At 38.4% G+C, this 21496-nt stretch overlaps 1 protein-coding gene across 1 annotated transcript in view; it reads left to right on the top strand.

Annotated features, from left to right (window-relative positions):
* The first annotated feature begins 7295 nt into the window (after positions 1–7295).
* The window catches only part of muc2l.L (hypothetical protein L homeolog), a 35772-nt gene continuing 21571 nt past the window's right edge, over positions 7296–21496 (top strand). Inside the window, 24 exon segments of the mRNA XM_041589595.1 lie at positions 7296–7391; positions 10001–10262; positions 10479–10593; positions 11335–11422; positions 11853–11959; positions 12268–12484; positions 12857–12982; positions 13169–13286; positions 13397–13535; positions 13680–13790; positions 13936–14005; positions 14699–14836; positions 15081–15245; positions 15475–15569; positions 15778–15904; positions 16186–16441; positions 16792–16844; positions 17477–17577; positions 18151–18302; positions 18439–18577; positions 18764–18874; positions 19117–19296; positions 20377–20616; positions 21300–21456. Of these exon segments, the coding sequence (XP_041445529.1) occupies positions 7316–7391; positions 10001–10262; positions 10479–10593; positions 11335–11422; positions 11853–11959; positions 12268–12484; positions 12857–12982; positions 13169–13286; positions 13397–13535; positions 13680–13790; positions 13936–14005; positions 14699–14836; positions 15081–15245; positions 15475–15569; positions 15778–15904; positions 16186–16441; positions 16792–16844; positions 17477–17577; positions 18151–18302; positions 18439–18577; positions 18764–18874; positions 19117–19296; positions 20377–20616; positions 21300–21456 (3343 nt within the window). The 5' untranslated portion in view covers positions 7296–7315.

The following is a 21496-nucleotide window of genomic DNA, read 5'->3' as shown; positions in this document are numbered from 1 at the left end:
TGTGTCTCAGTGGGACATGGGTTTTTACTAATGAGTGTTGTTCTTATCTACCAGGCAGCTGTTATCTTGTGTTAGGGAGCTGCTATCTGGTTGCCTTCCCATTGTTCTTTTGTTTGGCTGCTGGGGGAAAAGGGAGGGGGGTGATATCACTCCAACTTGCAGTACAGTAGTAAAGAGTGATTGAAGTTTATCATAGCACAAGTCACATGATTTGGGGCAGCTGGGAAATTGACAATATGTCTAGCCTCATGTCAGATTTCAAAATTGAATATAAAAAAATATGTTTGCTCTTTTGAGAAATGGATTTCAGTGCAGAATTCTGCTGGAGCAGTACTATTAACTGATTCATAGTTACATAGTTAAATTGGGTTGAAAAAAGACAAAGTACATCAAGTTCAATCCTTCCAAATGAAAACCCAGCATCCATACACACACCCCTCTCTACTTTTAATTCAATTCTATATACCCAGACCTATACTAACTATAGAGCTTAGTATCACAATAGCCTTTGATATTATGTCTGTCCAAAAAATCATCCAAGTCATTCTTAAAGGCATTAACTGAATCAGCATCACAGAATCACCCGGCAGTGCATTCCACAACCTCACTGTCCTGACTGTGATGAACCCCCTACGTTGCTTCAAATGAAAGTTCTTTTCTTCTAGTCTAAAGGGGAGGCCTCTGGTACAGTGATCCACTTTATGGGTAAAAGGTCCCCTGCTATTTGTCTATAATGTGCTCAAATGTACTTTATTTTGAAAAAAAATTCCCAAGACAGTATCCCTTTAAGGGGGTTATTTACTAATCCTTGATTTTTTTCTGGTAGAGAAATTTTCGATATTTATTATACCCCGAAGCTGCAAAAAGTCAAATTCGAAAATCCGCCATCTTAAACCTGTTGAGGTCATGTAGGAGATGTTCCTTTTACAATTTGAAAATATTAGGATCTGCACTGGATTTCTTCCGATAATCTGAAAAAATTCAGGTTCTTTGAGCAATAACCCACAAAAATTGTGCCCTTTGGGTTTTCACTCGATTTTATTGAGTTTTTATTTAATTTTCCTCATTGATAAATCCTCATAACCAATGACGTTTATACAACAGATCATATGACTGTATGTGGGCAGAGCAAGTAGTGGGTATGGGGACAAGGCTATTCATGGGTAGTGTGCAGTGATGAGCAAAAACGTTTCACATTGGCAAAAATTAGCTAAACCACAGAATATATTTATCCCTTTCTTTCCCAGCGAAACTAAATTCTAATAATGCTATTCTATGTTTTAACCAGTGCAAAAACACTTGTTTTTGTCTAAACTAAACACATGGTGAATTTCTAATAATGACATTGGCATTACTTTTTTTCAACTTTTTTTTATCTGGTGCAAAAAAAGCAATTTTTCTTTTTTTAGCAAGATTCTAGAGTGAATTCCAAAAAATATTTGGCGCTGGCAAATTTCACCATAAAACTGTACCAGGCAAAAAAATTATTTCATTAGCTGTAGTTCATCCCCCCCAATATTTATTTGCTGACAGCCCCAGCTGAGTAACCTTACTTCACTGAGATGACCGAGGGGAAACTCATGCTCACATTAATTTTTTCAAGCATCATTGGGAATTTGAAAAAAATATGTTTTTTTGCTTGTTAGTATTAGGCTATGGACACATGTGCAGATTCTTGCCGTAGTTTTGGCACAATCCACGGCACGTTTTTTTTTTTAAAAAAAAAAAGTCAACCGCTGCATAATTACGCAGCGATCGGATTGTTAATAACCGTGTTATCCACCCGTGTGTCCATAGCCTTTGAATTTCACCTTGCATTTCGTTCAGCTGAAAGCAAGTATTTAGGTCACTAATAGTAAATGTCTCTGTTTTACCTGGTTAAACAAAAAAAGGGAGAAAGGGAAATTAACTTTTTAAAAAAAAAAAAAAAAAAATTCTGTTAAGAAAAAGTAAAAATTAAATTCTTGTAAAGTATTATGACCCAAATGTTCCCACTAGTGAGTCACATGACTAGATTTTATAGAACTGTCTGGATCCTAATTGCATTTCAGAGATTAGAACAAGGTTTTTGGAGGATCAGGAGATGTGACGTACAGATACTGTATGAGCAAAAGGGAGAGTCCGGAGTCTTAACTTCCTATCTTGTTACACTAACTCCTAAAGATGTTATCCAGGCTACAGATTTATTGTACCTGTTACACAAACAGCTCCATCATTGCCAACATTCAGCATATAGAGAATCAAACTTTATAGCATTGGCAAAAAAATAATTTGACAAAAAATGATATACTGTCTGACTCTTTTACTGTATATTTCACAAACAAAATCTGAATTGGGATGGAATGAAATAGGGGAACATGAACTTGACTATTATTTTCAGTGTTAAAAAGGACAAACCTTTATTTAACCCAAATAATTCATTCAAAATTAATTTATTGAGTTTCTTAGTTTAACTGGATGTTAAAGGGTCTATTGATGGCCAGAACTGCCTCATTTCATTTTGCTGAAAATTTCCAGAAACAACGGAAAAGTTTGCAAAATGGTGAAATTTGACTGAAATTTCACCAAATGTTTTAGAATCAATGGCCATTTTTATGTTTTTTTTCACGTCAAATGCATTTGAGTCAATGTGCGTTTTTTCCTGGGAAAAATGCATTGGAGTCAATGATGGACATTTTTTCTTGCATGCAAGACTTTTTTCCAGTGTTTTTTCCCACATTTCTTTTTTTCAACGAAATGCATGGCAAATAAAAATGTGCATTTTGCCGTCAATCAGCATCAGCCCAAAAATGTCACTTATCCCTAAAATGACTAGTGACTAGTGCAAGGACTTTGAATTATTTTTTTCTAAAGGGATATGGGCAATAGAATAAAAATTATGTAAAGCTGACATTTTCAAATATGGTAAACTCAGAATTTAGGGTGTAGTAAATATATTTCTGAATATTAGAATTCCTTCTCATCAGGTTTTTTTTCCAAAAAAGTGACTAATAAACTGTTGCAATTAGTGTTGAGCGAATTTGACCCATTTCGCTTTGCCGAAAATTCACTGAAATTAGTGATGGGTAGTGATGGGTGAATTTATTCGACAGGTGCAAATTCTCCGCAAATTTCCGTGTTTCACTGCCAGCGAATAAATTCGCCAAACTGGTGCGAAAGTTCACTGACGAAATTTTGTCGGCATCAAAAGAGTTTGACACCACTGTCAATTTACACACGCACATTGACTTTAATGCAATTGGACAAAATAGGTGCTCCTCGAATTGTCGTGTCAAAATTCGCTGGAAATTCGCGGATTTTTTGGTGAATCGAAACGGGACAAATTCGCCCATCACTAGTGATTGGTGAATTCATTCGGCAGGCATGGATTTGCTGTGAATTTCGACATTTCCGCAAATGTTTCCGTGAAACTTCTGCAAAAATTTGCTGCAGAAAATTTGCAGCAACAAAAAAGAATTGGCACACGCTGAGATTGTTGTGCGTCAAAAATATTTGGACGCCCATTGACTTCAATGCATTTGGACAAAAGAGTCGCATTTATAAAAAAACTCTCACTTGTGTCAAAATTGCCGCACGTGAAATTTATTTGGACGCCCATTGAATTTCGCCAATCACTGGCTGAATTTTTTTTCCCACCTGTTGGAGTCTATGGGTGTCATTTTTTTTTCACTCATCACTAATTGTAATCTATGGCGGTGGTGTAGGAAGCTTTCCATTGTTCTGCAGAATTAATGTTAATGGGATAGTATCCCAAATTGTATTGTCTGCAGTTTCTCTGGACACAGTGGGGCAGGTGGGTCTTTGTTTAGACAACAAATAAAAGATAGCCGGACACAGATCAGAGCTGATAACAAACACACTGCAACAAAATGCATAGACTAATGACACACCAATTGTTTGTGCCTGTGAATGGGGTCCTGCTGTTTTCCGTCCAATAATGCTCACATATGCATTTAATCCCTTTATAGGCTAACATGTTTCAGCATTTCCAAGGCAAAGAATTACAGCAGTGTCAGTTGGACTGGAGTAAAGTCAGTGATGGATGACAAAGTCAGTTCTGCTGTCATAGGACAGACCATAAGGATAGGAACCAATTGTGGCCCTTGTGGCGTATCCAGGTCCTGAAAGTGTTCCAAATAAAGGCATTTTTATTCAACAAGATTCGTGGTGCTGTACTTCAAGAAATTCATGTAAGAGAAGCCATTTAGTATACAGGTATAATCTGTTATTTGGAAACCCATTATCCAGAAAGTTTCAAATTAAGGCCATCTCTCATAGACTAAATTGTAATCAAATAATTCAAAATTTCTTTTAAAAATGTCCTTTTTCTTTGTATTGATACAACAGTACCTTGTACTTGATCCTAACTAAGATACAGTATAATTAAGTTATTACATCTTTCAAACGTTTAATGTTTAAATGATTTGATAGAAGACTATGGTAATCCAAATTTCGGAAAACCGGAAAACCCTACGTTCCAAACATTCTGAATCACAGGTCCCATACCAGTACCCTCTAGCATTTATAGGAGCAGAACAGTATTCTGCAGTTTGACAGATTTCCAGGCAAACTATATAATGACCCCATTTGCTGCATTGGTTCATGAACGACCAATCTAGCAATGTGACCAGTCAACTCACTGTGATTGGTCTGAACATGGAAACATTTGGCCTATTTCATGGCCATTCCCTATTTCTATGAGAATACAGAGGCTAAAAAGATGGAATAATAGATTATAGTATGTAAAGAAAAGAGAATAGAAGAATAGCAGTTCAGTGAGGAAAGGAAGAAAATAGTACTTAGAGTGGGCCCCTGGTCTAAAGGTTTTTGGGTGGGTCCCTGGTCTAAGGGTTTTTGGTGAGCCCTTGGTGTCCCAGTCTGACACTGCATACTGTATATGTATGACTACAAATGAAGTGTATAATGTGCACTTTTGGATGTAAATCACTAGGTTGTTTACCCATAATGCAACTTGTTTTGTCCATAATTGCATTATAATTGCAAATGTGCAGGAAGTTGTGCCTGACGCAGCAAAACACAATTGCACATACATGTGGTGAGAAGTGATGAGTGAATCTGCCCCGTTTCACTTAAAAAAAAAAAAAAATTAGTACACTGCGGAAAAATTTGCAGAAGTTTATTGGTGACTTTTTTGTTGCAATGACTATTTTTTGTAGCAAAATATATTATTATTATGCCATCTATGGGGGACTTTTTTATTACTGCAGTTGCATAAAAGTCAATGGGTGTTTTTTTTCAAGTTTTTTCTCTCTCCCAATGCATTGTAAATGGTCGTTTTTTTTTCACACTCCAAATGCATTGAAGGGAATTGGTGTTTTTTGTTGGTGAATTTTTTGCAAGTTTTTGTGGCAGTTCCGCAAAAAAAATCCACCGGTGGCGAAATGCAGAATTTTGCTGCAAGTCCATACTTGATGAAAAAATTTGCTCATCACTAGTGGTCAGATTTGAAGATTTTGCACCCCTAGCTCCCCTTGCTTGTACCACCACCTCCAAATTCACACCCCCTTGCAGTCGCTGCTCCAGTGCAATCACTATTACTGAGGACTGGGTTGGAGATTCAAACAAATGTCAAAATATCTCCCCTCCACTAGTCCCCAGTCTAGATGTGGTCAGCATCTCTAAGTCCAGATCTATGTGGCCTGGCCAAAAATTCAAGCCTACATGTGGTAGCAAATCTGTGAAAGCTGCTGGAAACAATTTCAGATTTGGGATTGAGTTACTTTTGGCGTCAGGAATTAAAATGACACTTGCACATGATTCCTTTTTCATAACTCTGCTTTGCCTGGTGCTGGCAGAACCTCAGAATTACCACCACCTCCAGGATGGAAGTAACTCCAGGCTTTCCTAAAGTCAATAGGTGCACCTGCCCTTGGTTAAGCAGAAGAGAATAATGTAGTCTAGCTACAGGTATGGGACCTGGGGTTTTCCGGATAATGGATCTTGTCATAATTTGGATCTCCATACTTTAAGTCTACTAGGAAATCATGTAGAGGTTAAATAAACTCAATAGGCTGGTTTTGCTTCCAATAAGGATTATCAATTATATCTTAGTTGGGTACAAAGTAGTGTTGTTTTTTTTTTTCTTAAATTTGGATTATTTGAATAAAATAGAGTCTATGGGGCAAATTTACTAAAGTGACTAACGCTGGCAAAAATTCACCAGCGTAGCGTTATTTCGGGACTTTGCTGATTTACTAACGGGCGCTGGCATCAATTAGTGAAGGGGATAGACTGTAGAGCTACTTCGCACTCTAACCCCAGGCATATTTTCGTTCTGGCGAATGGACGTAACTACGCAAATTCACTAAGATGATGATTTTAATGAACGTTACCTCTTGCGCCAGATTTGCCTTCGCCACCTCAGATCAGGTGAAGTGCAATAGAGTAGATAGGAGTTCTTCAAAAAAAATTGAAAAAAAAAATGCTGGCGACTTTTCAGTTTTCCAGGGTGATAGGCTGCAAAAGATTTTTTTAGGGTACCCGGCTTCCCCCCTACATTTTCTAACATATGGCACATAAACTATACACTGGGCTCATGTGTAGGGCAATATAACAACTTTATTTTATTTAATTAAAGTTTCCCGGGCTTGTGTAATGTAATGTATTTGCTGCAACATATACGTCCATTGAAATTTAACTTCCCACTGGCGTTGTCCTGGCGCATTTTCGCCTGGCAAAGTGTGTGATGTGAGTGAAGCCGTCGCTGGCGAATTTCCAGAGGTTAGTGAATTTGCCCCTATGGGAGATGGCCTTTCTGTAATTCAGTGCTTTCTGGATAATGGGTTTCCAGATAACTGATGCAATACCTGTACAAGATCCAGTCTTGTTTTCTCATAGAGAAAAGACAGTCGGGTACAAAACAGTATAAGCACTTGTACAACATATGCAGCCATTATAGTCAGGGCATTCTCTAATTTAAAGCAGTAGAATAAAAAAAAGTTATTTAATTAGTGTTGCCAGAAACTTTTTGTTCCTCCAAAATGCATATAGGGCATATAGTAAAAATATGGGACAACGTTTTGAAAGGGACAGCAACACTAAAAATGAGGAATCCTATAATGATTATGATTTACGAAACACAAAAGATACCATCCAGGATCAGTGTAATCCTGACTAGTCATTTCCGATCTATCTTGAAATTAAGGATTTAATGTTTTAGGCTTGGTGTAATTACTAGGATCATGGTTAAGACCCCACTGTCCACTCCCTGACTTAGATGTAGGCTGCATCCCTATATAAACCCAGGCAGTGCACAGAAGGCCAAGCAACTTCCTCAGATTCCTCTGTCCTCAATATGGGGACAATGGGTCCAGTCCTCTGGATCCTGAGCACCTTGACGGTTACCTGCTTGGCAAATCTGCTCCCACGAGGTGAGTCAATTCTTATGCTGATTTTTGGCTCTTGTTTCTCTGGGCAGGTAGGACAAATACCTTGGTCAAAAAGTGAAAGATTTTGAAGGATTGAAGGGTAGCTAGCTCATTTCTATATCATTCTGTTATATGATATCAGAAGCATACAGACATTTTATTGCAATGCTTAGATTTCATGTATCACTCCTTAAAAGGACAGTAAAGCAAAGTATGAAGGCATAAATTACTGTATGTATAGCCCATTCTCGTTATATTTGCCCTTATACTGCCACACTGTCTGCCTCTACTAAAGTATTTTCTAGAATTGTCAGCAACACAATAGCATCTAGAAGTTACAGTAAAAAAAGAAGGTTGCTCGCTTTTCTAGTCTCTAGTGCCTATTCATGTAAAACTATAAGTATTCAATGCTCTCATTCTACAGTTTGCTAAAGTTATTCTACTACAAAACCAGCGCCACCAGTGATTGAAAACATTGCCTTCCATTTTGCCACTAGAAAAACCCCAGCTTTCTCTATACACAAAAACGGAAACTTATATTCCGTATTATTTTGTCAACTGCAGTAAGCAACTAGCTAAGGCTAACGGCTGATGAGTTGCTATGGGTTGAAGTGCTGGTGGAATTGTGTAGCCAGATATGGAGTTCATTAAGAATAGACAATAGGTGGCGAGTCTAAATCTGGGCAAACATGTTTAGATTCAATCGTTTGTTGAGTTTTCCAACATAGGGGCCGATTCATCAAGCTCGAGTGAAGGATTCGAAGTAAAAAAACTTCGAATTTCGAAGTATTTTTTAGGCTACTTCAACCATCGAATGGGCTACTTCGACCTTCGACTACGACTACGACTTCGAATCGAAGGATTCGAACTAAAAATCGTTCGACTATTCGACCATTCGATAGTCGAAGTACTGTCTCTTTAAAAAAAACTTCGACCCCCTAGTTCGGCAGCTAAAAGCTACCGAAGTCAATGTTAGCCTATGGGGAAGGTCCCCATAGGCTTGCCTTAGTTTTTTTGATCAGCCAAATTGGAATATCCAATCCTTTGCCCCCCTGGGCCAATGAGTGGAACCTTATGGGATCCTACAGAGCAGGGATCCCCAACCTTTTGAACCCGTGAGCAACATTCAGAAGTAAAAAGAGTTGGGGAGCAACAGTAGCATGAAAAATGTTCTTGGGTGCCAAAGAAGGGCTGTGATTGGCTATTTAGAAGCCCATATGTGGATTGTCAACCTACATTGAGGTTCTGTTTGGCAGTACACCTGGTTTTTATGTAGCCAAAACTTGCCTCAAAGCTTGGAATTCAAAAATAAGCACCTGCTGTGAGGCCACTGGGAGCAACATCCAAGGGGTTGGAGAGCAACATGTTGCTCACGAGCTACTGGTTGGGGATCACTGCTACAGAGGATAGGAACTCATTAACCTGGATTTAAGCCAGATATCAAGTGACTCAGATATCAAGTTGCTGACATGGTTTAAAGGGACCAAGTGAGCAGCTGTTATTGGCCCATACATGTCCATATTACCTTTTCCACACTGCCTGTACTTGAAAAATAAGGACACTCTTTAGAGAATATCTGTAAATAGGTGTGAATGACAATGCTTACCCTTAAAGAGGTTGTTCACCTTTAAATTAACTTTTAGTATGACGTAGAGAGTGATATTCAGAGACAATTTGCATCTGTATTTGTAGTTTTTGAATTATTTAGCTATTTATTTAGCTACTCTCCATTGAGGGGTCAAATTATACTAGCAACCATGCATTGATTTGAATATTAGACTGGAATATGAATAGGAGAGAGCTGAATAGAAAGATGAGTCATAAAAATTAGCAATAAGCTAATAAAGAAGAAGGCAAATAATGAAAATATTCTAAAAAAAAATAAATAATCATTACTAATTGAGAAATTGCTTAGAATTGGCCATTCTGTAACAAACTAAAAGTTATCTTGAAGGGGAACCACCCTTTTAAATGGAAGAATGGCTCACCTAACCTATTATACTAAAATATCTACTGGTTCTTGTGACGTCCCAGAGCACGGGACTGGTTTATGGGCACATAAGAAGCACACAGGCAGGTAACAGTACAAGGAAACTTTAATAACAAACAATCCCTTTATGTATCTGGTAGGGAAGAACTGCTCAACAGGAGCACAAGTCAGTGTATATTTGTGGCCTAGTCCCTTCAGTCTCAGATTCTCATATAAAGTAAGATTCACCTCCAGTCTCAGGCAGTCCAGCAAGAGGGAAAGTGAGTGTGAGAATTCCAGCTGCACTTGTGTATAACAGGCTTATAGATTAACAGTCCAGTAACATAACATGGGGTGCAGCTCTGAGGAATCACAGTCCAAATGGAGGGGACGCCGCAGCTTATCCCACTCTGTTGTGCAGCCACCAGCCCACACTGCAGCAAGTCTTTCCTGGTAGCTCTTTCCCAGCATGCACTTCCACTTCCTCCTGACCTCTCTGAGCAAACAGCTTCCTCACCATGTGATCTCCCTGCCCCACCCCTTCAGGCCTGCAGCTTCCAGCATTATCAGAGCTCTTGTCACAGTTCTTACTTATCCCACATAAATCCAATACTTTTTTTATTTAATGAATATATTGCAATAGGAATGAACCCCGCACATGGAGACCAAGTCTGCAGCACGTGGGGGAATTTCAACTTCAAGACCTTCGATGGAGACATCTTTCAGTTCCCTGGCACCTGCAATTACGTCTTTGCCTCCCATTGCGAGACTAATTATGAGGAGTTCAACATTCAGATCCGCCGCACAACTTCTGCAGAGAGGGCGACTATTTCCTATGTGACTCTGAAGATAGAGGGGCTAGTTATCGAACTGAAGAAAGGACAAGTCCTTGTAGGAGGGGAGAGGTAAGGCAGAGACCATAGATAGAAATATAATCACAGCTAATGATCCCTCTGAGAGAAATGTATCTCTTACCTGTTTTATGATGGCATTACGAATTGTTACTCAAGTTATTATGAAGAATAAATTGCTATCATATCCCAAAACAGACAAAATACAGTGTACATATCAGTGTGATGTCTAACAGGATAAATATAATACACTTCTACATTATTTTGCAGCGTTACTCTGCCATACACTCAGTTTGGGGTGCATATACAAATCAGTAGCGTCTATGTGAAGATGGCAGCTAAGTTGGGACTGGTCCTCTTGTGGAATGAAGATGATGCTTTATCAGTGAGTAAAAAGATCAAGGCTGCTATATTTTCCATTGCTCCCACCTCTGCCCCCAAGTGTTCCTCATTAACAGCTTCTATTCTAATATAAATGGGCGATTAGCTCTTTCACCCAGGAGATAGGAACCTGCTTCTAAAACAGTACCTGTACCTCATATCAACACCCAGACATAACTACATAGCATACTGAAATAGAACACACAAAATGCAATGTACAGGTATGGAACTGGTTATCCAGAATTCTTGGGACCTGGGGTTTTCCAAATATTGGATGTTTCCATAATTTGATCCTTCAAACCCTAAGTCTATTAGAAAGTCACGTAAACATTAACCCAATAGGCTGGTTTTGCTTCCAATAAGGATTAATTATATCTTAGTTTAGGTCAAGTACAAGGTACTGTTTTATTACAGCGAAAAGGGAAATCATTCTAAAAAATGTGGAGTCTATGGGAGACTATCTGTAATTTGGAGCTTTCTGGATAATGGGTATCTGGATAACAAATCCCATACCTGTACTGTACTGAAAGAAAATAAAATCTCCTACTTTCAGTATTACGTTTTTGGGTTTCAGAAACCTCTTTTGATAGCAATGAAATGCAAGATACCAACAATATATCATTATATGGTCACATGGGGTATACTGCCATGTATATGCAACACATAATGCAACACATAATGATATTTATAATTTGTTATTCTGCCTTTTATTTCTCACACTGTTTCTTTTTGATTTGTTCTTCAGCTCCAACTGCAGCCCAAATATGTTAATAGCACATGTGGCTTGTGTGGGAATATGAATCAGGTGAAACAGGATGCATTTAAGGCTAATGGTGAGTCTTTAATGCCTGAATGTGATCTTTTGGTCTTGTGAATTCTTATGTCTCTATTTGCTGTTGTTAAATTACTGCATTAAACTGATTCAGATCATCTAGAGTTGGTTCTCCAAAATGTTTATACCTGTGAGCCACATTCAAATGTAAATTGAGTTGGGGAGCAACACAAGCATGAAAAGAGTTTCTGGGGGTGCCAAGTAAGGGCTGTGATTGGTTATTTGGTAGAAAAATAAGCCACTGCTTTGAGGCCACTGGGAGCAACATTCAAGTGGTTGTGAGCAACATGTTGGGGATCACTGATCTAGCAAATGTTGCACATCGTTCTGACATTCATAGCCTAGTGTGATGAGCTGGAAATAAAATAAATATATGCATACATAAACTAAAGAATGTGGGTCCCTAAAAACATTTTGCTCATTTATTTTAGGCATTGAGCTGTCACCTCTGCAGTATGGAAACCTGCAAAAGCTGGATGGACCCACAGAGCAATGTGAAGATGTCACACCATCTCCACCTAAAAACTGCAGTGATCTGGTACGATGGCATTGCAAACATTATTGTATTAAGAGGAATAATGTATCACTTTTAGAAACAGTGCTACAGTTATCCTATAAGTCATTGGACCGGTTGTTGACAAGGACCTTAGAGCAAGTAGTGACTATAAGGTGCCTTTTTACTGATAGATGAGATCTTACATAGTAAGCAGATCTTCATATTATCTTGCCTTCCCTAAAACACAAGACTACTCTACTAGATAGGCTTTAACTCTTGTCTTTTTGCATGAGATCATTTCTTTATGCTAGTCTTGATGGAAGTTTAACCTCCATATTGTGCCCTTCCAGAGAATGGCCTGCTCCCGCATGCTGTCCAATCCAGCATTTGCTGATTGTGAGATGCGCATCCCAGTGGGTCCATATGTAGAATCCTGTGTGATGGACCTGTGCAACTGCCAGAACTCCTCTGATGTCACCTGTCTGTGTGATACCTTGGCTGAGTACTCCCGACAGTGTGCCTACGCAGGTGGAAAACCCCAAAATTGGAGGTCCCATCTAATATGTGGTAAGTGTTATAATAGCTTTTCATCACTGGATCCAAATAATAAGTGCTCTACTAATCATTGTTAATCCCTGTATATTCTTTATGGTAACCATGGGCAAGCAAGCCTGGGTGATTATTCCATTAGGCTGCCAACTACTTCCATATTTGCATAACAATGTAATTTGTTGCTTAATTTACTTTATTATAGCATTCAAAGCTAAAGGTGGCCACAGATGTCACAATCTTTCCTGCGACCATTGGTCTATGGCCAACTTTTTAATTTCTCTGAGGGTCCATGCAACGGTGTCACACTACAATACTTTGTTGCTTCAGCATCTGTACAGTCGGTACCTTGTCATGCCCACATTGATGAGAAACATTTCCTTTTTTTAGAGAGATCCTGTCCCATGAACATGACATATGAGGAATGTGGCTCACCCTGTGCTGATACTTGCTCCAATTCAGATCGGAAAACGACCTGTGCTGATCACTGCATAGATGGCTGCTTCTGTCCTCCAGGTACTTTTTGTCTTATTGATTCAAGAGTTCATCCACTAGGCCTGTGAATATTTGAGCACATAGCCAGTGATCCATGTTGACTAAAGCCTAGTTCAACTCAGCTGGTTTATAGTAAAATTGCCACATCTACTGAGAATTTGCTCAGTGGAAACTTGTTCTCTAGTAATTTGCCTATATTCTCCATAGGAACTGTATTCGATGATATGGACAACAGAGGCTGTGTTCCCCTCAATGAATGTTCCTGTACCTTTAATAATAAGAATTATGCTGTTGGAGAATCCTACAGTACCAACTGCCGCAACTGGTATGAACCTATGTGGGCTCATAGATATCTGTCAGTTTCACTGTTGCCCTGCTACTTTCACAAGACTACACTGATTTCACAAATGCTACATAACACTTTCTCTTATGCAGCACCTGCGTTGGAGGACAATGGAGTTGTCAGGCTTTGCCATGTCCTGGTTATTGTTCTCTTCAAGGAGGATCTCACATCTACACCTATGATGGAAGCCACTACAATTTCCATGGAGACTGCAGTTATGTCTTTACTAAGGTGCTTTACTTAATACCTAAACTGATCAGAATTAAAACTAGAGTATTATTAATTTATAAGATAGATTGATAGCTAAACAGACAGATAGACCATCAAAGTTCTCCAGATACAAAAGCCCTTTTGAACACCTGGTGTCTTCTTTAGGACTGTGCTGGAAACATGTTCACAGCGCTGGTGGAACTACGCAAATGTGGTGTGACCGATACTGAGACCTGTCTGAAGAGCATCACTTTGTCCCTGGACAAAGGACAAACAGTAAGTTCATACTGAACTTTATTTAGGCTCACTGATATTAGTGTTCTGTTAAGTTTTACCCCATTTTTTTTTGTCATTTGTATTTCTAATGCAATAGTTATGAAATATTTCTGTTTTCCAAATGTTATCATGTGTTTCTATACAGGTTGTCACAGTGAAGTCTTCAGGAACTGTGTTGATAAATGGAATCTATGCTCAGATCCCTCTGACGACAGGTAAAATTAAATGTTATGTGACAGTCAAATGTCATAAATGCCCAGTGGCTTAACTAGATTTTACTGGGCCCCACAGCAAATTATTTATCAGGCCCCCAAAATGTCTAGAGGTGGACCTGTACTGTCCACTATGTATTGAAATTGTATATGAATTAGGGCCTTATGGGGCCCCTATACTTACTGGGCCCCCCTGCAACTGCTGGGTCAGCTTCCTCTGTAGTTACGCCCCTGTAAATGCCCATATAGTTATGTTAAAATGTCTACTCTCCAGTGAGTTTATACACCCATGACTTAAAACAAGATAGTCAAGTTGCAGGAGAGCAGGTTGGATGCAGCACATTAAAGTATTGCTACTTCCCCTTGTCTGCCTGTTGGTTCCATAGACTGCTATATATAGTATAACATCATCTTTTTCTTTACAAACATGTTTGCCAGCTAATTTAACTGGGAGTGGGACAACGCTCATTAAAAAATGTTGTCAAATGAGAGGGAAGAATGCTTCATTATTACCTATGCCTACCCAAACTATAGAATGATTTACCCTATGTGCAGATACAATAAGATGCTTACATTTCTTCAAACCCCAGTCATTCTTTTTAGCCTTATTTCCTTTTTTAATATTCATTAACATTGTGTAACACATGAACCAAGATTAGAATAAAGGCTGTAACGTTTGCATTATGTATTTTTCAGAAAATCTTACCGTGTTCCAAGCGTCTTCTTTCTACTTGATCATTCAGAGCTTTAGTGGATTGCAAATTCAGATTCAGCTTAACCCACTTATGCAGCTCCATGTGACCCTGGATCCTACATACCAAGGAAGCACATGCGGTGAGAGGAACAAACTGATCCATATGTTTTAAGCATTATACCAGCAAGACATATTAAGACATTGCTATTGCCTAATAAGCAGAAGTTTTTTTCAGATGGAAAAACTGCTGTTACAATAATAATTTTTAATTGGCTTTAGCATTTTCTGACAGCTAATATGTAAATGTCAACTAAATAATGACGCACATTGACTATTAATTATTATTTCATCTTCAACTATATCTTCACCTTTTTTTTATTGTAGGTCTTTGTGGAGACTTTAACAATGTCCGTAAGGACGATTTCCGATCTCTGAGTGGGGCTGTGGAGGGCACCGCCGCTGCTTTTGCGAACACGTGGAAAAGTCAAGCTGATTGTGACACTGTTAAAGACAGCTATGAGAATCCATGTTCACTGAGTGTAGAGAACGGTAAGTCTTAGTTCCGCATATCCTGTTCTGGTCCATATTCCCAATACCTTGTTATCATGGGATCATTCAGGGTTGCTCATTAGGTTCTTTATTTTCTTAGTGATCCCATCAATTTTAGATCATATCAACAAATAGGGCTTGGATAGAGTTGGATTAATATTATTTTTGGTTTTACAGCTTTGATAAATACTATGGGCATAACCTCTATTTATATAATTAATTTCTACAGAGAAATATGCCCAGTATTGGTGCTCAATGCTCACAGATGCCAATGGACCCTTTGCCCCTTGCCACGCAGTTGTGAATCCCACACTCTATGAAAAGGTAAACAGGATAAATAAGTGAACAACATTTTTTATTCAAATAACTGGCACAACTGTATAATGAACAGTAGCAATAGTATTTGAGCTAAGCTCTGAGGGTTGGAAGGCCACTCAGGTATTGAAGTTGTTCGTACAATAGGCTGAAGGCCACTCTTTGGGCTTAGCCTCCTTTAATTATGCAGGAACTGAGACTGTTCTTCTCCCCATAGAACTGTATGTATGACAGTTGTAACTATGAGAAGAGTGAGGACAGTGTATGTGCAGCATTGTCGTTCTATGCCCATGCTTGTGCTGTCGAAGGAGTAACTCTGCACGGATGGAGATCAACTGTCTGCGGTAAGTGTACCACTCTGGCAATACCTAAAGTACCACTATTTGATGTTTTTTTCATTTCTACTTAACTTTGAATATTAAGAAGTGCTGCTGTTTTGCTTTGCCCACCTAAGACCTTATGTCTGTATTGCTAAATTTACATTGATATCCATCAAGCTGAAACACCTCTGCATTTTATCGGTGTGTAATAGAAGATTGGTAGCTGAGAAGAGTCACGTATTGTACACAAAGAAGCGTGCACCTACATTATCCATAATTTTGGCTCTGCTTGTCTGTTCTTTTAGGCAAATATACAAAGAATTGTCCAAAGAACACCACCTTCAAATACTCCATAAGCACCTGCCAGTCAACCTGCCGTTCTCTGAGTGAGCCTGACCCCACCTGCAGTGTCAGTTTCCCTCCAGTGGATGGCTGTGGATGTCCAGATGATACATTTCTGGATGAGGGTGGCTCCTGTGTGCCGGCCAAAAAATGTCCTTGTTACTACAAGGGCTCTCCAATGCCAGCAGGAGAGGTCATTTATGATAACGGCGCCATGTGGTAAGTATAATTCCATATATATAATCTGCCACTGGGTGGCACCATTTCTCTGTTATGAATGCCTTTCTTTTGTTCATTAAGAATAACCAATGAGGTATAATAGTCTTTCCCTAAGCATAAAGAATAAACAATAAGATAACTCTAGGTAATGTACATCATATATTTTCAGGTGGTTCAGTTACGCTATTCAAATTTCATAAGAATAAGGCCTCTGTAAATGGAGTTGCTAGAGCTAAGCATTTCATTTCGATCAAACATGTACCGTACCTATATCCTCCATGATTTACTGGCTCTTCAAGAATTGTAACTTTTAAACAATTGCATTTTTATACTTCTTATTTTTATTTCAGCACATGCCAGAGTGGTAGACTGCGATGTGCTGGGAAAAACCCAGGTCTTGCAGGTAATTCAGATAAATATAGTTGCTAAAATTAGATCCAGATACACAAGGGGGGTTGTGGGAGCACCCGCATTGCTAAGTAAAAATATATATAAGTATAAGGGAAGTGCTACTGGCATATCCAAATGGGTCAGTGCACATTCCCTGGGCCCCTGTCTAAGTAATTCAGTAGATATGCAAATGCATGTGTTAACAAAGACAGGGGTTTTTAGTTGCAAAGTTATGATCATAAAGTTGAAAAGCCAAAATTAGATCCAGCCCTAGCTCAGCATATACCCATTGGTCTTGCCATATACACTGCTATTTAGCAATGAATTTCCAAGTTACTGATCCCATAACGAAACCCAAGTCCCAACAACCATGGTTACCCAGCTTAGAGGTTTCTGATAACTGTCAGCACTGTCCATGACCACACCACAATGGTTAAGGTAATATCCCAGTCCACAACAACACATTTGTTTGTTTATACATACAGTATAGGAGCATTGGATCTCCATATGATGGCTTGCAATAACACAGATTGCATAACTTGGTTTAAAAGTCCAATTTGTGCTATATCATTTTTTTTAATAATAATGGGTAGGAAAAGGAGCACAAGCAATTAACGGAATCATGAAATGTCTCTTGCCTTGCAGAGTGCCCTGAAAACATGGTGTATTTTGATTGTGCAAATGCTTCTATGGGTGCCAGAGGGGCAGAGTGTCAGAAGACATGTCATACCCTCGACATGGACTGTGTAAGTAACCCGAGCAGGCTTTGTTTCATGTACAAAGTCAGAGGCACATGCCTAAAATGCAGAAAATTTGCAAGAAATGGGTGGAGTGCTTAATTCCAAAAAATGTGTATTGCTATGTAGAACATGAAATATGCAAATCCAGCTTGTTTTGTGTGTGGCTAAAAGAGTTGTTTAATGTACTGTAAGCAACTTTGTGTTTTCTATTGTTCCCCTTGTTTATGGTGGATCTCCACCCAAGAACTGGTTTTTCCATAATGAAAAAACAGTCATTTTGCACTATTTACCAATATACATTAATCTAAATTTTTCATGACTTCATTTCTATCAAAAACACTATCTGCTACTGGTTCCGACTCACAAAATAGCAGAGCAGAAGCTATCTGGTTAAAAGTAATGGAGGAGAACATTGAAACATTGGAAAATTGTCTGACATTACTAAGCTTTTAGAGTTTAGAGAGTTTTGGGTGAGAATCTACTATAATATACTGGAGCTTTGCAATGAGATGATTGCCCAAGCCTAAGTCTTGAGTAAAGCAAAACACAATTGATTTGCTCTTTGTCTTGTATCTACAGATCAGTATCCAGTGCGCTTCTGGCTGCATTTGTCCCGATGGTCTCGTACTCAATAATAATGGCAGCTGTGTGCCTGAGGAGCAGTGTCCGTGCATGCACAATGGAGAAATGTTCCAAAGTGGAGAGACTATTCAACAAGACTGCAATACTTGGTGAGTGGCAGCAGTTTGGATGGTCACATACAGTAATACATTTTTTGGGTTTTCAAATAAGCGATCTTTCTTTTCTACACACCAGCCCACCAGACATAAGGTTTCAGAAATATAATTACTAACATTTGTCTTTCAGCATTTGTAAAAATCGGAAGTGGAATTGCACAAATAAAGCATGTCACAGGTCCTGCGTTGTGTATGGGGAAGGCCATTATAAAACCTTCGATGGCAAATGGTTCGATTTCAGTGGAGACTGTGAATACACACTGACCCAGGTACAGATATGCTAAAATCTTGGAAATTCATTAAAGTATCTCTGCCCCTTGCCTTCTTATACAGTAGTTCTTTAATATCCTTAAGTTAAATTCCAAAATCTTGAGAATAAAACAAGGTGAGGTGCATAAGACATCGACGGCTCAATATTTTATATATTTACAGCTTATTTATTCTTTCTTTTTCAGGACTACTGTGCCTCAAACCCAGGAAATGGGTCTTTCCGAGTCATTACCGAGAATATCCCATGTGGCAGCACTGGTGCAACATGCTCTAAGTCTATCAAAGTATTCCTTGGGGTCAGTACAATGTTGTTCAGCCCTCTTTTAATGATCAAATTATTCAACAGATTAAACTGCAAAAGTAGAGTAAGGTTAAAAATACACAGAATGAAAGTAATTAAAGAAGGTATTGATATTTTGATTAGAAAAGTCCATTGAGGAAAATAAAAAATTTAAATCCTTTTAGAAGAGATTTTTTTTATAAAAAAGAGAAATGTTTTCTTAACATGTATTAATCACCAAATCCATACATTTGACAGAATTTTGAGCTGCAACTAAGTGACGGAGGCTTTGACATCATTGAAAGAGACATTGGCAGCGAGGTTCCATACCAGATTAGACGAATGGGCATCTACTTTGTGATCGAAGCTAAGAATGGATTGATCCTCATGTGGGACAAAAAGACTAGCGTCCTTATCAAACTGAGTCCTGAATTTGAGGTAAGAACCTATTAAAAAGCAGTAGTAGAAACACTATTTTATACAGCCCCCACTCCTGAAAGCCACATAAGGTAATACAGATTGCAAGTTGCTACATTAAGGGGCCGATTCACTAAGGGTCGAATATTGAGGGTTAATTAACCCTCGATATTCGACTAGGAATTAAAATCCTTCGACTTCGAATATTGAAGTTGAAGGATTTAGCGCAGATAGTTCGATTGAACGATTCGAAGGATTTTAATCCAACGATCGAAGGAATATCCTTCGATCAAAAAAAGTTAGCCAAGCCTATGGGGACCTTCCCCATAGGCTAACATTGACTTCGGTAGCTTTTGGATGGCGAACTAGGGGGTCGAAGTTTTTTTTAAAGAGACAGTACTTCGACTATCGAATTGTCGAATAGTTGAACGATTTTTACTACGAATCCTTCGATTCGAAATCGTAGTCGAAGGTCGAAGTAGCCCATTCGATGGTCGAAGTAGCCCAAAAAAAACTTCGAAATTCAAAGTTTTTTTACTTCGAATCCTTCACTCGAAGTTAGTGAATCGGTCCCTAAGTATGCAACTTGCATTCATTATTAATGAAAATAAGCAAACCAAAATGAAACAATATACGCCAACTCTCATTCGATCACCTTGGTAGGAGATGAGATCAAGCTCACTGCTCTTATGCATTCTGTTGATGCCCATTATGTGCATTATCTGCAATTTGTACAGTTTCCAATATGGCTGCTACAAAGAGTGCTTCCCAGAGGGACTTTAAGTGAGCTACAAACGTATTTTAATTTTAAAAAAATGGGTGCATTGGGTGGGGACTTCCCAAATTTTGAAGTAGTGTGAAGTTTGGATGGGATAGTCGGTGGGCTCTATGTCCCCTTTAACTCTATCTACCTAATGTTTTCTATGATATATTAATTAGCATTGTATAAATCAGCACGCATTGTAACTATGTCTGTAAAAGGGCCTACACTATTTCGAAAGGAACTTATCAGATATATTCAAATTTGTATTTTGAAATTTTTTTAAAAACAAAAAATGTTGTTTAATGGGTAATTTTTGACTTGTGTTTTCCTTCTGATAGGGAAATGTTTGTGGTCTTTGTGGCAATTATGACGGAAGTGTATACAATGAGTTTACAACAAGAAGCCAGTCTGTGGTTGTCAATGTTCAAGAATTTGGAAACAGCTGGAAAGACTCTCCAACCTGTCCTGATGCCCAGCCTCTTAGACACCCTTGTCTTGCCAACCCATATAGACAGAGCTGGGCTCAGAAACACTGCAGCATTATCATAAGTTCTGTCTTTGCCAAGTGTCAATCTAAAGTAGGTCATGGTTATACTTTAATATTACATTGTATTCCAAAAAGCAATATACAATACAAAATCAATACAATATCTACATCAACATTTAACACATTTCACACATTTTTGGTCTAATACCAGATTAGGATGAGCAAATATTCAAATTTTTTATTCGATAGTCTTCTCTCTTTGGGGTTTTCTCCAAGTGTAGTAGCCCACCTCAGAAAATGGAATCGTTTAACTGCTGATTATTACTCTTAGAATTTTAATTAGCAAATTTAAAAAAAATTGGAAAAAAATATATGCTTTGCAAACTAAATGGATTGAAAGTTTGCAGATTCTATGGTACACAGATTGATAAGCAAAAAAGCAAAATAAAACTAAAAACATTTACAAAAATGTCACCCCTTTTTTTTCCTATTTTCCACATTTCCATGTTACTCTTATAACCCATTTATTACATTTCCCGTTCCATATTTACTGGTTGAAATCTATACTAATAATAGATAATAAAATAATAAAGAATAGAAATTAATAATTGAAATGTAGATAAAATGATCATTACATCCTGAAGCTTTTTATGTAAAGCAAATGAGCATCATTTGTTGGGTTTCCACCATGATAGATAACCATATAAAATTCCTTTACTGTGATGCTTTTGCACATTCTTGATATGGTTTTGTCTAACCATGTGCAATTTATAGGTTGATCCAACTCCTTTCTATGAAGCTTGTGTCCACGACTCCTGTGCATGTGACTCTGGAGGTGATTGTGAGTGCTTCTGTACTGCTGTTGCAGCCTATGCTGCGGCCTGCAATGAGGCAGGAATTTGCATAGCATGGAGGACCCCTGAAATGTGCCGTAAGTTTTCTAACAACATTTTATGAGAATGTATCACCTA

Source organism: Xenopus laevis, chromosome 4L, assembly GCF_017654675.1.
Source record: "Xenopus laevis strain J_2021 chromosome 4L, Xenopus_laevis_v10.1, whole genome shotgun sequence".
NCBI classification, from domain to species: Eukaryota; Metazoa; Chordata; class Amphibia; order Anura; family Pipidae; genus Xenopus; species Xenopus laevis.
The sequence above is the reverse complement of the archived record's forward strand: the minus strand, read 5'-3'. Positions and strand labels throughout refer to the sequence as shown.